The sequence below is a fragment of the Manacus candei genome, unplaced genomic scaffold (assembly GCF_025592945.1).
Source record: "Manacus candei isolate 608988 ecotype Guabito, Panama unplaced genomic scaffold, ASM2559294v1 h1tg000042l, whole genome shotgun sequence".
In the NCBI taxonomy this organism is placed as follows: Eukaryota; Metazoa; Chordata; class Aves; order Passeriformes; family Pipridae; genus Manacus; species Manacus candei.
In genome coordinates, this window is record NW_026138090.1 from 6362666 (window position 1) to 6377885 (window position 15220).

At 36.6% G+C, this 15220-nt stretch overlaps 1 protein-coding gene across 1 annotated transcript in view; it reads left to right on the forward strand.

The window, feature by feature from the left end:
* Positions 1-1429: 1429 nt before the first annotated feature.
* SEMA3E (semaphorin 3E) overlaps positions 1430-15220 on the forward strand; it is a 132600-nt gene continuing 118809 nt past the window's right edge. The window contains exon 1 of the mRNA XM_051795285.1: positions 1430-1949. Coding sequence (XP_051651245.1) covers positions 1835-1949 — 115 coding nt within the window. The 5' untranslated portion in view covers positions 1430-1834. The remainder of the gene's footprint in view (positions 1950-15220) is intronic.

Genomic DNA, 15220 nt, shown 5'->3' on the forward strand with positions numbered 1-15220 from the left:
AACATGACCTGCTCTTGGAGAACTAACAGGTAGACATGACCTCCTCCCCGCTCCTGATTATGCAGCAGCCTCCAGGAGTCCTTGGGCACTCTGATGATTTACTTCTGCCCTTTCACTGAAGCTGTATTTTTCCTCTGTCCTAGTAGTTCATATGTTTTGTTCTTCTTGAACAGATATGTCTGCTCTCGTCCATGTACTCTACTATTACATTTAATACCATTTCACTGTAGTATTGTTCTGGGTTCTTTTCAGTTTGCTGGCATGCAGTAATTTCTTATTAAGTCTTTCTCTCCAAATATCATTATCTTTGGTTGACTACCAAATTTGTTTTAGTGCATTATTGTCAATGCACATATTAGTTTTCACTTGCCTTTCTTTGTGATTCTTTTTCTGTATAAAACAGTGTAAAGTATAAAGACTTAACATGAATTTAATGCTCTACCCCATTAAAAAAAGGGCAATTGTTAGTGCCTAAAATGCACCTTGCATAATCCTAAATGATTATATGAATGAGATCTTAATTAGAGAGAACTTTATTGTTTAATTAATGTATTCCGGACATCTGTAGTTTTCATTTATAAAAATCTAGTTCTTGCCATGGGTATATTTTTAAGTGACACATGATGCAAAAAAGAGATGAAGTTTTCTGGTATTTGTTAGTTGCAAATACCAAGGTGGCTGCTTAGCACTTGTAAATCTGATGCTGTTTATCATCACAACAGTTTAATCAGGCTTTTTTTTTTTTTTTTTAATACTGACCAATCCCACAGGCATCTAGTCAGATAAGTAATTTTACTGGCATGTATAGATGATTTAAGGTTTGAGACTTACAGATATTTAAAATGTAAAGGGGAGAAGCTACTGTCTAAAAGCACATTTGGGGGGGTAGAAATAAGATTTAAAAGCAGAACCTTTTTCCTTAAAGTAGGAAAGGATATGCAACTGGAATCTTTTATTCTGATCCACTTGGTAGCATGCTGTTTAATGACTCAAAGTGATAATGTACTTAAATGGTTAATGCAAGGGTTGATCCTCCTCTAAAACTGAGCTGGGAACAAAAGCTGAAATGACTTTTGGAAAGGGAGGGACGGGAGGAATTCTGACCCTTCTCCCGGCGCTTTACAACGTGAAACCACAAAGCAATTGAGGAATCAACTCACGGCATGTGGATTAAAACGCTTCCTAGAAGCAGCTAGTACTGTACATTGCCTCAACCCTCCCTGAACTTTCTCAGTGAATACAGCAGCCTGACAGCCTGGCTTCCCGCTGGGTGGATCCTGCAACTCCAGGAGGGAATGGCACTTCTTGTTTTTAATTAGCAAAGGTGAAAGGTGAATTAAAACTAGCTGTTTGGCAAGTCAGAGCAAGGGGTTGAATTCTGAAGAGCACCAAGGAGGAGGGTGCTTTCTCCTTTTTTCCTTTTTTTTTTTTTTTTTTCCCTCCCTCCTTCTCTGAATGAATTGCCTTGCAGGAGGGACTGAAAATACAGCTTCTTCCTGAATCCAGTGGCAGAGTTACTAGAGACAGCTCAAGACACAACACTGCAGAGTAACGCCTTGGAATGTCCTCGCACTTTATAAACAATTGTCCTAGGGAGGGAATATTTTTACATGACATTTGCACAGCTTGACAAATGGCTAGCTGAGGCTGTGTGCTGCTCTGATGAACATTGAGTATCATACAGAGATACCCCACAAACTGACCAAAGAGAGCGATTTAACTGCACTGGGAAAGTAGAAGTGGAAGTTGGAGCCTTAAAAACACCCCACCAAAACAACTAACAAACAAACAGCAGCATTTAAGTGAAGAGAGCAAGAAATTTATCTTGGGCAGGATGGCATCTGCCCAGGACCTTTTTATCTTGGCACTATATGGCTTGTTACTAGAGTTACCGGCTGGATGTCACGCAGCGGATACGAGGCAGCCAAGGTTACGTCTGTCACATAAAGGTAGGTCAGTGTGTCAGGTTTTTAAAGACTTTATGCTAATGTAGGTTCATTGATTTCACTGAATGTACTGCATAGGGGTTAAATTATGGTCCTCTGACAGAGTAAAATGTTTCTGTTAAGGAATCTTGTGAATTATTTCCTTGTACTAAACTGCATCCTTGAGCAAGTTTACTGAATTCTGGAAGACTTAAGATACTTACAAGTGATGATTTTATCCTACTGAAATACTCTAACAAAAAGTGTGTTAGATTTGCATGTCATTCTCACTTATTCTCCATGCTGTAAGGAGGCTGCCAAGTCTCTTAATAGGAGGGAAAGAAATGGAGAAGATAACCTGAAATTATTGCTGAATAAATGCACTCTTGTGCATCATGTAACCCTTAAACAATTAAATGTCTGTTTCGCTTTTAGAATTCTATCTGTCTACAAATATAGCTAAGGCAAAAAGACTGAATTCCTGTGAACCATATGATTCATTTTCTAAACTAGCAAGTGTCATCACACTATAATTAAAATGACTAACTGCCAATGTAAGTCTGTTAGCAGTTTAACTGAGTTACCCAAAGAAAAAAGTGTTATTTTTTCTGACATATGTATGTAGAATACTTACAACTTTTTTGTTTGTTTGTTTTAAATTATTTAAGTTTCAGTTACCTGAAGCATGAACCATTCTTCCCTAGCCCATTCAGAGTGTCCTTATTCAGTTCTGGATTGCATGTGGTTTAAACTCTTCACTATGGTTTAGGTTTAATCCTGTATATATATATATAAATACCTGTGCACAACCATGGCATTTCAGTTCTTTGCAGCAGTACATACATTTGTAGATTATATATTTAGATATGTATGACAGACAACTATTGCAGTAGGAGCAAAAAATATGTGTACAAGATAAACTGATGATTGGCCAATTAATAATGTTTTGATATTACCTCTTGTGCATAGACGAAAAGAAAATACTTTTCTGCTGATACTATTGGGAATGAGCAAATTCTAATTTACTCAAGAACATTTTAGTGGTTATGCAATTGATAACTAAGCTGCATCAGTGTGAAGTACGTTAGAACACCTATTTTAAGTATGGATAAAATTTCAGAATTAACATCAGCCAGAGCTCCATGTGTTGACAGGTTTACTCTAAACAAGGTTTAATTGTGTTTTATATAGCAAGCTAAATTACCAGTTATAAGGAAGGGAGAAACTGAATAGGATAATTGGTCTGAATGTCTTGCTAGGAAGCTATAAGAAATGGGGTTTGCTTTTATAGGGCAGTGAAACACATTTTAAAAAAATAAATGTTTGTCATGAAAAGCTTTCTTGTAAGTAAACAATTAACTGCTCTGAATGAAATAAATAATATGACCTCTCAATATATAAACCACTCATGCTTTAACCTGTGATTTCAGAGTACAGTAGGAATGCTGATTATATAATTCTTTCACATCTTTTGTTGTTGAAAATGTGCATTTGAACACTGATTTACTTCTAGATGTAATTACAAGGGCTATAATTATTATTTATATTTGTTTGCTTGTGATGGGGAAGAGAGATGAGACAAATAGACCTAATGTTATGTTGGTTCAGGACTTTGGCTTAACTGCCAGTTTTGGCAAGCTCCCCACTATGGTGCTGCAACGATTAACTGCTTCTCTGCTCACTTGTAGTACTAATTACTTTTCTGATGGTTGCAATCAGTGTGCACACTGTATATACTACTTCTCTTTTCAGCAGTGAGCCAGTAATTTGGCCATAACACATCATAACTCTGACATCATAAGTCTAACATTTTCTAAGCGATCTTAAAACATCCATTTCTCACAGAGAGCCAAATGAGGGCCCTGCCTGGTGGCAGTTCACTCAGATCCAATGACACAGGAAGATTTGTCCTCATAAATTCCCTCCCATGAAAACACATATTTCACCTTGTACAATACCCCATCTCATTTTTCCCACTTATGAAATGTGACTGATTTTACAAGCTGTGTTGCAGTAAGTGAGTGCCTGACCACCTATCCCCGGCCAAAAGCTGGAAATGGCATACCTGCCTGCCACCCTGGGAACAGCTCCTGCAATCCTCCCAGCCAAAAGAATGTAGCGACCAAGCATGAAGACAATGAGCAAATGTGGCTGCTGTCTTCACTAATCAAAGAGGAACAGCAGGAGGGTCCCTCATCTTAATTGCTTTTACTCCATCAAAAGGCTGCTGTGGGTATCAGTGAGGTGCAGGGTAGTTACAAAGAAGTGGTCATGCAACCTCTGTGCACAGAGTTGTTTCAGCCTGTCCTGTGAGCTGCTGCTGTGGTACAGAGGATGAAGCCCACTTGCATACATTTTCAATAGCTGTAAATTCAGTTAAAAATTTTGCTGCAAAAACCTTGAAACCTGAAAGTGAGCAGATCTGTTCACTGCCTCTCCTTGGAACTGCAGGTGCTCATGGCTAATTGGGATCCAGGCCATTGCAAGATCTGCTAGTGCTGACTGGAAAGTTAAAGGCTCTGTGATGAGTATGACATATGGACATGAGATTTTTTTGTTGTGAAAGAATACTTAATTAATCTATTTTAAAGTCTTGTTTCTTTAAAGAGCCAGAATAAGGCTTCCACAAATTAGAGACTCATTTGGTTTTTATAAATTCACAAATTTCTCTTTTTTTTTCTTCTTTAAAAGTGATGCTCAGTGAAAGTGAGGTAGTGATCTGACAGTGAATGAGAACCTTTTGCTCTCGCTGCGAACCAGACCTTCACCTGCAGCTCACACGTGTCTCCAAACCCACAGCAACAAGATCAGGTCCTAACCCTGGTGCAGAGGGGTCGCCTGATGGATAGGAATACCACAATCCCCTTGACAATTATTGTGCAACCCCTGTTTGACTCTATGGCCATTTACTCTGCTTCAGTGGGAGTTAATGAAAGTCTTACATTCTTGAACTACTGTTAAACCTGTCAAGTCAATGCAAAATGGTAATGGTGATTTTAGGTAAAGGAGAAGATGGTCTTTATTCACAGTAAACTCAAATGTGGATTTTGCTATTCCTTTATATGAGATTAGAACTTAATCCTATAACCACCTTGCAGCCATTTTACGGTTCTAACTTCATTTTTAGTAAGTTGAACTATGTTTATACCCAGGACTTGAAGATGTTTTCTTCAAACAATCAGCTTGTGTCTATTAGAAATTTTACACTGCAATTAGTAGCACTTGTGGTATTAGTGATATGATTGTACTAAAGGTCAGTGTTTGATGATGACCAACTAAGATGTGTGCTCCACTAGCTTCATGTTGATTTGTAGAGATAAAAATATTACAGAGAAATAAATTTCTACATTATTAAGTTATAGGTTGATGACTACCTTTAAAAATAATTGGCTCATTTTACATACAGTACAGACCCCAGCTAATTAGGTGTTAATGGAAGCCAAGCTTCAGCCCCTATTCTTTATAGGCTGCTGGTTAAATTCTTTCCCGGTATCCCACAGATTGAGTTCTCGCAATGGGAAATATACAATTAAGGTGAAATCAGCACACACTGTGTGTTAAAAAGAAAGTATTTACATTGCAGATTGAAATGGATTGGGTTTCCAGAGGACAGGAGGGATATATTTATATAAGCCTCATAGAGCTGCACTGGAAGCATGAGGACCTAAAAGGCTCATGAAAGATGTAATTGTATAATTCAAGTATTATGCATGGTGTGCTGTGTATTTCTAACTGGTTTTGGATTATTTTTTTTCTCTAGTTCATGAACATGGTAAGGAACAAAGGTAATATAGTACGAAAATGAGATGAGTGGTCTCCATACAATTTTATTGCCGCGATGGGATCTGGTGCAGTCAGTTACGTACAGCGATTTGCAGATCTTGAGGGATATGTTTTCTGTTTTACCCAGTACATTGCTCTTGAGTGACTTGACAAATTTTGGAATTACCTGACCTCAGGTTGTGTAGCTATACACTGGACAATGGTCTTGCCCGGAAAAGGTATGATTAAGAAGCAGTTGTGCCTGTCTCACCCACCCAAGTATCTCTCTTTTACTTGCTTGCAACTTTCTACAGTAGAGTCAAGCTGCAGCAGGCAGAAGGAGAGGACTGAACTTAAAAGGAATTCATCTGGGTTAAAAAATTTATTCTCCAAGCATAAATACTTCAAACAAAAGCACCAGATAGCTAAGGAAGGGAGAGCTGAAATTTTGCAGACAAAAAGTGATACTTCCCATGTATTCAGATTTTAGTACGTAAAATGTATAATATGAAATATTTAATGTAGAAGAATTTAGGTTTCTTAGGGCTGAGTAATAATCTTTGAGGGCTGCTGAGATCTGTTACAGCAGAAAAAATATTTCATTGCCATTTGCAGGGACCAGAGTTTCAGCACACCTACTTCAGCTTTCTTGATATTTGCAATTTAGATTTTATTTTAACTAACACTAAGAGTTTCACTATGCTTATCCATGGTATCTTACTCTCTCTGTTCTTTAGCTAGGTGGCAGTAAAATTTACTAAGAGGCTAACAACTAAATTCAGTAACAAAAAATGTAGGGTTTTTTTAGACAGGCATTTCTGAATTCTGAAGTAGCAAATATATTTAATACAAGTATAGTATTTTCAATTAGTAATCAACTGGCTACACAAATCATGGCTAATTAATGTCTAGCCACATAACCTATAACTGAATCATGACTGATTCAATTTCATGCATGAAAATGTTTTCTATTTTTAACAGCTTTCCCTCTAATAGAATTTTGTTTTGAATGACTCGGAAGAATTAGTTTTCCTACCAAAGCAAATTCAAGTTCAAGAAAGTTGTTAATTCATGCTAGATGTAAATCACTTTGAATTTACACCAGAATAAGGATTTGACTTCTGGTCTTTGCTTACATATAGTTCAGAGAAGTCTACATCTGAAAAAGATATATGATACTGTGTATGTATCTTTAAAACGTGTGTGCGTATACATATAACAGATTGAAGTTTTCATATTTCTTACAGTGAATTAAAGAGCAATATCATTCCAAGGGTGTAAGAAGTAAAGAGCTGTATTATGACTCCACATCTAAGTGTGTCTGGCTATAAGGGCTAATAGCCAGAATTATGAGTGTTTGGAAAAACCAAACGACAAGCAATGTCTTTTTACCCAAATGCTCGAGGCCACATAGAACTCAACCTCAGTTTGGAAATGTCCTAGAGAAGTATGCACTCTAGGCCACTTCTGGGGCAGAGAGAAGAGCTTTTACATCCCATCTCCTACCTGATAGGCAACTGATTGTTCGACAACACTTAGGACAAGATTTAGGTTTATTATTCATCCATATCACAAGAGGTGACTGCTAGCAAGTTCAGGAGTGCTTACAAGTAATCCTGGAGTGACTTGCTCACTGAGACAGGAATATTTTTGGCAGAGAATTCATGCTAGTTCCTCTCATAACTGCATTTTGTTGACAAAGGCTTCTGTAAGTATTGCTGCAGCAGAACTCTGAAGTGATAAGCACCGCCGCCGGGGATGCAAGAAGCAGACGGTTTGCTGCCTAACATCAATCACTTGCCTGTTTTTGCTTTAAAGAACTAAGTACCATCTGAAGGTGCAAGACCAGAATATCCTGCATGCTGCTGCTTCTCTGCAGCTAACTCCCTGCTTTCAAAGTGATAACACCATCTGCTATTTTAAACTCTTCATCAGATATCGTACTCATCATTATTTCACTGAAAAAAAGTGTTATATTTTACTGAAATGAAAACAAGATTAATGCTGTTTACATGATTTACGGGATGATGTGCAAGGGTGAGCATCTGTGTCAGGCCTTTTGAGAAACTTTTGGTCAATAAATATTCTAAAAGTGTGCAATGGAAATATTACGTATTATTAAAACTGCTGTCTTGGTTTTCTTCATGTAGCCAGGCAAATATGATGCAGTTATAGCATGCAGACAGCATTAATTAGAAAAATTATAATTTCTTTAAAAAATTCATAGCTGGAAGGGATAAAGATGATAATCTTCATTTTACAGGGGAAAAAAAAAAAGCCCTCTTGAGTATACTATTTAAAATGTTTTGTATTGGTTAGTTAATGTCTGACATTTGTTTAAATCAGTTAAGGATTCAGGATTAAACATGAAAGAACATGTTGAAAGAGAAAAAGAATGAAAATGTTGCATTATAAAAGTCTGTAGTGCACTTCAGCTGTAATTTCAAACTCTGTAAAGAAAGGACATAATTAACTTTGAAGAAACAATATTTGAGAAGTTTTAAAAATAAACTCCATCTTTAAATTGGTGAAAAATTTAAATTGCCATCACCAAGATTCAGTCTGAGGAACTGAATCTACTGAGGCTGCTGCATACATTAAAACAAATGAAACAATCAGGATTCTCTCAGAGTACAGCTTCAAAAACAAATATTACCAACGTATTGTTTCCCCACTTTTATCATCTCATATTGACAAATTCCTATTTCCCTTGATCTCAATTCTTCTGATCATCTTCAAGGCTACAAATTCTTATTTTGGAAGAGAGATTTCTCCCTGTTAAAGAATTCAGTTGAAGGCTGAATTCAATGTGCTTCTCCTCTAGGCATCTTCTGTTAGTTTCAGCTATAAATTGATATGCTTTCCCTCATGCTGCATCCTTTTGGCAAACTGTTTTATAGCAGTCAAAAGACTATTTTTTTTTTCCTTTTGAAACAATGTAAAGCAGGAATGTATCATTATGTATTCAGGGTTTTTTCTTACTCTGTGATGATTTTCATACCTATAAAAATCACCCAAGCAAAAGTATTTTGAGATAGATTTTTGGGTTTTTCTTTTGAAGAAACAACATTGCAAACACAGGGAATGGTTTCTCTGTTTTTTTCTCAGGGTTTCTTGGTGACATTTTGATGTCCCTTTCAAAGAATTTGTAAATTGCAGCACATTACAATCGAGCATCCGAATACACTGTTTAGCTGCACTGCTCTTGGTGAATATATAATCTTAGTGAAAAATCTTTGTTCCTCTTCTAGTCTATTCATTCTTATTTCACCTGCAAATTACAGGACCTCGAGTGCAATGGCATGTCAAAGGTTTCTTTTACAATTTCTGTGCAAGTATGTACAGGAGGTCTGGAACCACAAAGTTGTCAACGAAGGGATGCCTGCCAAACATCTTGGCCCTGGCATGACACCCAGTCTGTGTGTGTAGCCAATAGCTGCAAAACTTGGATCGCTCGTGTAGCTGAAAAATAATTTTTGGTGGGATAAAAGTTGGATCTCATCTTTAAATTACTTTTTACTAGTCTCAGGTGAAAGCACATAATTGGCTGTTGTTTCTGTCATCTCTTCCTACCTTGTCTCAGTAGTGTACTTGGCATGTTTTATTACCTCTTCTGTCAATCAGAATCTGCTCAGTTCTTATTAAAAGTCAACAAGAGTCATCCAGTTACATGTAGTGATCTATGATTTGTTCCTGAATGCAGTGCTGTGTTTCAGACTGAAACTTTATTTGCCCCATGGAAGTGCCATCCTTTTACCTTGTAAAATCCACAATCTGAAATCAACTATGTTTACCAGGAAGCAGAAATAGTCTGTCATGTTGCCTCTTTGCCTTCCATGGAGAAACATGGTACAGTAGCACTTCCTGTAACTCATCTGACTGTTACTGATTGACTCCTGGTACTTATATCTCCAGTATAAAGGAATAGATTAAAAACTGAAGTTTTGAATCCTTCTGGGGGTTAAGAAGTCAACACCAAGGAAACCCTGTAATCGTCTAATGGCAAAGACTAGTTTGCCATAGACATGTAACATTCAAAAATTATGTTAACATTCTTAGTTGAATTTGCTTGACACAAGTTTTTATTTCAGAAACCTAGTTGTGAAGGACACATTTCTAGTCAAGGAAGATTATATGACAAATATGAGACTTGTCTGCTTTGTGCAATCTATTACAGTATAGTTCAAAGGATCCCTATGAATACCTAATGTCAAAATACAGAAATAAATTAAAGGCCAAAAGTTTTTTTTTATGAAAAATCAAAAAAAGAAACCAAACTCAACCAAACAAAGCCTGTTAGCCAAAACTGGGAGAAACAAAAAATGTCACTGATGACTTCTTTTATCTCTTTGGCCTGAGCAGAAGGTGCCCATTATTTATAAGAACTTGATGACAAGCAATATATAGTACTCTTCATACTGTGATTTGGCAGGAACAGCTAAGAAAAAAAGTTGTTAATGATCCTTGTGAAATCATGTTGCTAACATTTTTACTTCATCAGTAATGAAGAATTTCATGTTTTGGGAAATTCACTTGTTCAGTTCAGCTTTTGCAGCTTACCTTCTTTTTCTATTTTTTTCTAACTCCCCCAAACTATATTTACATACAAATATAAAAGGTTCTCAACCAGATCTTTCCAGTATGATGATGTTTTTTGGGATTTTTTTTTCAAACTGTTTGCAAAGTGACTCTGTAAACCAAGGAACCAGTGCTTCGAAGATAGGCATTCAGTGAAAGATTTCACTCTTCTTAACATCCTTAATGTATCTATTCTCTACTTCTTCTGTGTTTATTTTTATCTAAAGGATTCCTGACTTCATACTGTGAAGCAATTGAAGCTTCTGTGGGGAGTCAAACAATGGGCTTTTTACTGTTGCTAAGTTCGCTTTATAGGCTTTTTCTTACAACACATTTGTTTAATAGGCCTAGTAAAATGTTGAATGCAGCTGTAAATATATCTTTTATTTGTTGATGTGCAATAAACATCACAGGGACGTTGGCCTTTTCTTATTCTGATCTTTCTGACACTGATGAAAGGAAATTGTACAAAATGAATGAAAAGTGCCTTAAACTGATTGCAGAAAACAACAGTCCCCACATACCTAGGGGTTAGTACCTTGTTTCTCTTTTAACAGATGGTTTCTCCCAGCAGTGTTACTAAAACTTAATAATAGTAAAATAATAGGTTACTTGATGTGAGGGAATTATTCCAGATAGCACTATTCACTGGGGTCATCACTGAAGGTCATTTTTCATCCAGAAAGCTAAAGGTTAGCAAGCATTGCTCAATTCCATGAGCTCCTGCAACTCTTTAGTTATGATTAAGCCAAGTGCTTTCCTGTGGATATATGGTAAAAGCCAAGAGTAAAGGAAAATAAACCCATTCCTTTATATATTAAATATGTCATCTCAGTTGATTGAGAATAGTATGATGCAAAGCTTGAAAATATGTGTTGTCTGGGAGCCCAGAAAGACGTAAGCTAAGAGATCTTGTTCTTATTAATGTTCTTGCTGAAAAAATGTCTTGTCTTTACATGCCTGTGTTTACATGCAGTAAGTCATTATTTTCTCTTCTCTGCTTATCTTAGGCATGGCCAAGTCCTCCTGCATATTTTCAGATTACACAAGCATCTGGGATAATAGTCATTTCTAAACATACTATTGAGATGGTGTTAAAGTATTCAGCAGGTTGAGCATTTATTATAGCTCAGAAAAAGCCTGTAAATAGTCCCAAGCTCTTTACTGATTCCATAGTATTCCTTGCTGAGTGACTGCAGCTTTTGTGGGTTAACACTCAAGTACTGCAATGGGCTATTTAATTTCTAAAATACTTGAATTTTTGTAAATAAACACTTCACATTTAGAAGAGAATGTTACAGTAAAGAGTGGTTCTCCAACTATAGCTCTGAATGTAGCACACTGTCCTGAAAGTTTACTGTTAAATATATGAACCCTTTAATACAAAAGTAGGAGAGAAGCCTGATTTCATTGTTACTGAGCACAATAGCATACCTCCTACAAACTTTTGTGATGAACAGGTTGACAAGATATTCCTTGTTCCTGACTTTACTTTCTGAAAGAGGTGATCCATTTGTTTGCTGCACTACATCTAAAAGCGTGTTTCTGTCTCTCCTGAGTTTAGGAAGATAAAGGCCAGCTTAAAGCAGAGGCCTTGCTTACAGTCAGATAAAAGTAGGTAAGATGGATTTGAGATGAATGTCTGATGATAAGTTTGGCATGTTGCACATTCAAGAATAAAACCCTTTGGCTGGGAATGACTTACTGCAGAGTTTCCAAGCAACGGCACTTTTGCCCAGACAAAGTATAAGTGAAGATATTATTACTAAGTAGTATTTCTTTGATCTAATAATGGTCTGGAAGATGAGGATGGAGGTGTAGTCACTTTAGTGACCTGACCTAAGTGGCTCCCACGGCTGCTGGACACAGCTATCTCTGGACCACAGTAACGACTCTGGTGTGCTCTGCATCTGCTTTTGTGCACAATATGCTGATTTAGATTTAGCTTGATAAGCTTAGGTTAAGCAGCTTTAGTTTACACTAAATTGATGGCCTATCATGTTGAAATAGGTGAGCCACTCACAGCTTCCTGTCACAGAGCTCAGCTACTCTTTGGCCAAGAAGCAGTCAAAAACCAGGTTATATATAAGCTGTTTAAGTTATTTCCACCGTACACAAAGTGGCCTTATAGACTATATCCTAAATCTTTGATTCTATAAATATTTGGTCATGTGTGTGTACCTTTAATTAGACAAATTAGTCCATTGATTAAAAGTTGGGGTTTTTTGCAAGACCAAAGTCTAAGGCACAGATTCTTTGAGGCAATTCCTGTAGTGTGATTGATTAAAGTCAATCATGACAAAAGTTGTTCTACTTTGCCCGTAGCCCCGGCATTACCAAGCAACATGAAACACTGATAATTTTGATTAATGTGTATAATTTCACTTTCCATTTTATTCTATGGTTAAACAGTTATGAAAAACTTGATACAAATTATCATGCTCTTTTGTTATCAAGAAGATATTTTTAGAAGATGCTTCTTTGATGATTTTATAGATACTTTAATATGTGTGGGTACATGTCATTTAGGATTGTGAAATAGATATTAGAAGTGCTATATGTGGTCTCTGTAATTTTCTTGACACGGAACAACCCCTTACTTTCTTAGAAAATGTAACAAATTACTTCATAATATCAGGTTAATGGATTGGAATTTTTTTTGTGGTTTCACATTTACTGCTTTAATGTGTAATAGCACTAAAACCCTTGAGCTGTAAAATTAGATCTCTGGGCTGTTGAAAACTCCTTGTACTCTTAATTTAAAAGTAAAACAAAACAAAAAGCTTACAGCATGGAGATTTGAAAATAATAGTAACTAATATTTATACATTCTTGTGAAACAACTCCCGAATTGTGCTGTGAAGTTGATAGCAGCATAGAAATGCTCTACCTCGGGATTGTTGAAAGGTAACAGACATACTGACATGTACTGACATCTGATACTATTGCCTGGGAGTGTTGCAGGAACCCATGGGGAATATCTGAAAGTTAAACTTGTCATGTCCTAGCATGTTTTATATTTTAAATGGTGTAAACTATAAATTAACGCACAGAAAGTGTATTTCTAGTCTATGATGAAAAGGTGCTTCAGAGCCTTTCTGAATTAGTCATACGTTATATGAGTGACTGTAGCCCTGCTTCAACATTGTTGCCTCTGTGTTTAACTGTTCACAACACGATGGTAAGTTTCTACAGATGTTGATTTCTGTGCAAATTTTGCTGCAGTGATTTTGCTTTATAAGTGTTTGGTCCTTCAGTCTGTAAGGTCTGCTCTTGCAGGCATTGTAATTTTGGTGGCAGAGGTTAGGCATTACAGCATCCACCTGAGCCCCATAATTATGCTTGCAAGTGCATTACAGTGGCACAGGGTAATAATGTGTTTCTGTTGGCATCTTGGAGTTCTGCAGTTGCTTTCGCAGGGATTGTAATAATGCGGGTACTACTTATTCACTACAGGATTGTTTACAGACTTTTAAAAATGCATCTGAGACCACTAAAGGGTGGAGGTAGACCCCCAAGAGCAGGTTGCATAATTGGATTAGAAAGCCCTCAGGTTGACCTTAATTCTGTTGATTGGACAAGATTAACCAATCAGTTCCTAACCCTAAGCATTTACTGATTTTTAACTCTTATAAAGACCTTACAGCTGCTGGTAGCTAACTTGGATGGTGAACTCCAAAGATCTCATATGATGTTTGTCGAAGTTATGGTACCCATAAAACATGTCTTTAAACCAAATCCTTTTATAATTAAATTATTTCTTTTGGGAAAGATGAAAACCTGTCTTTCACTGAGGATTCTTCTGTTGGATTGAAGTATGATTTAGACTGAAGGTATTTTCTTATTTCATGAGCTAAAGGCACCAAATCTGTGTTCTTAAGGGTTCAAAGAATTAATATTAATAAAAACATGGGGTTTGGTTCTGAAGTTTGTCCTTTAATGATAATTGGGAATAGTGCCATAAGTGAGTATTTGGAAGACATTTTCTGTGCTACTCCTTGCTTTCAGACAGGTTAGGATCATTGTCCTAGCCCTCCCCTGCAAGATTTTGGCATGATCTTATTCCCAGAGGAACCTTGGAGATGTACATACATCTGGAGCTTTCTGCAGACAGAATATTAAAGCAAGAAGCCAAAGAATGAAGAAGGCTGCCCAGATCAACATAGTGTTAAAGGAAAACAACATCTGGGGAAAAAAGACCACGTAAGATCTGCATGACTGTGGAAGATGAAAGAGTCCCCACTAGATAAAGTATTGGCTGGAACTTTCAGAGAAGGCTGGATAGCTGGGCTAGTGAGACAAGGCTTCATCTACCCTAAATCAAACCCACTATTATCAGTATCAGTAAGTTTTTACCAAAAGACTTGTTAACATGAACAGTTAAAAAAACCAAGCTGCTCAGGCTAGCAGCTGACAAGTGTGTAGACAAGCAAGATAAAAAATAAAATCTATGAGTATCTGAGCACATTCTAATTTAGAAGTAATAACAAAAAACCATTCTCTATTTATTATGTATTATCTTAGATGGTGTCATTCACAGCTCTGAGTGATAAACTAGTAATAAATTGTTATGTGCTGTGCTAACAAGCAATTTTATTTATCAGTAACCTCCAAAGTACTTAAGTACAGCATTTTATTTAAAGTCCTTTGAGATACAAAGTTAGATAAACTAACCTTTTTCCTTTCATTGATTGTGCTGGAAATGCATTCCAAAAATTCTACTGTGCTGATGAAACCAAATTTCTCCTTAAACTGCTGCCATTTATTCTTTTGTAATGTTTATCTAGATACTGTTAATTAACTTCAATTTTGCAGATAGTTTAGGAATGTTAAAACAAGGCTTGTTGCCTCTCCCTTGTCAGAAACAGTAACAACAGTTTGAAAGGGTAAATGATGGGTGTTGTCCCTCAGTTCTAGTTTCCACAAGAATGCTTTATTTTGCTCACAGTTAAGTA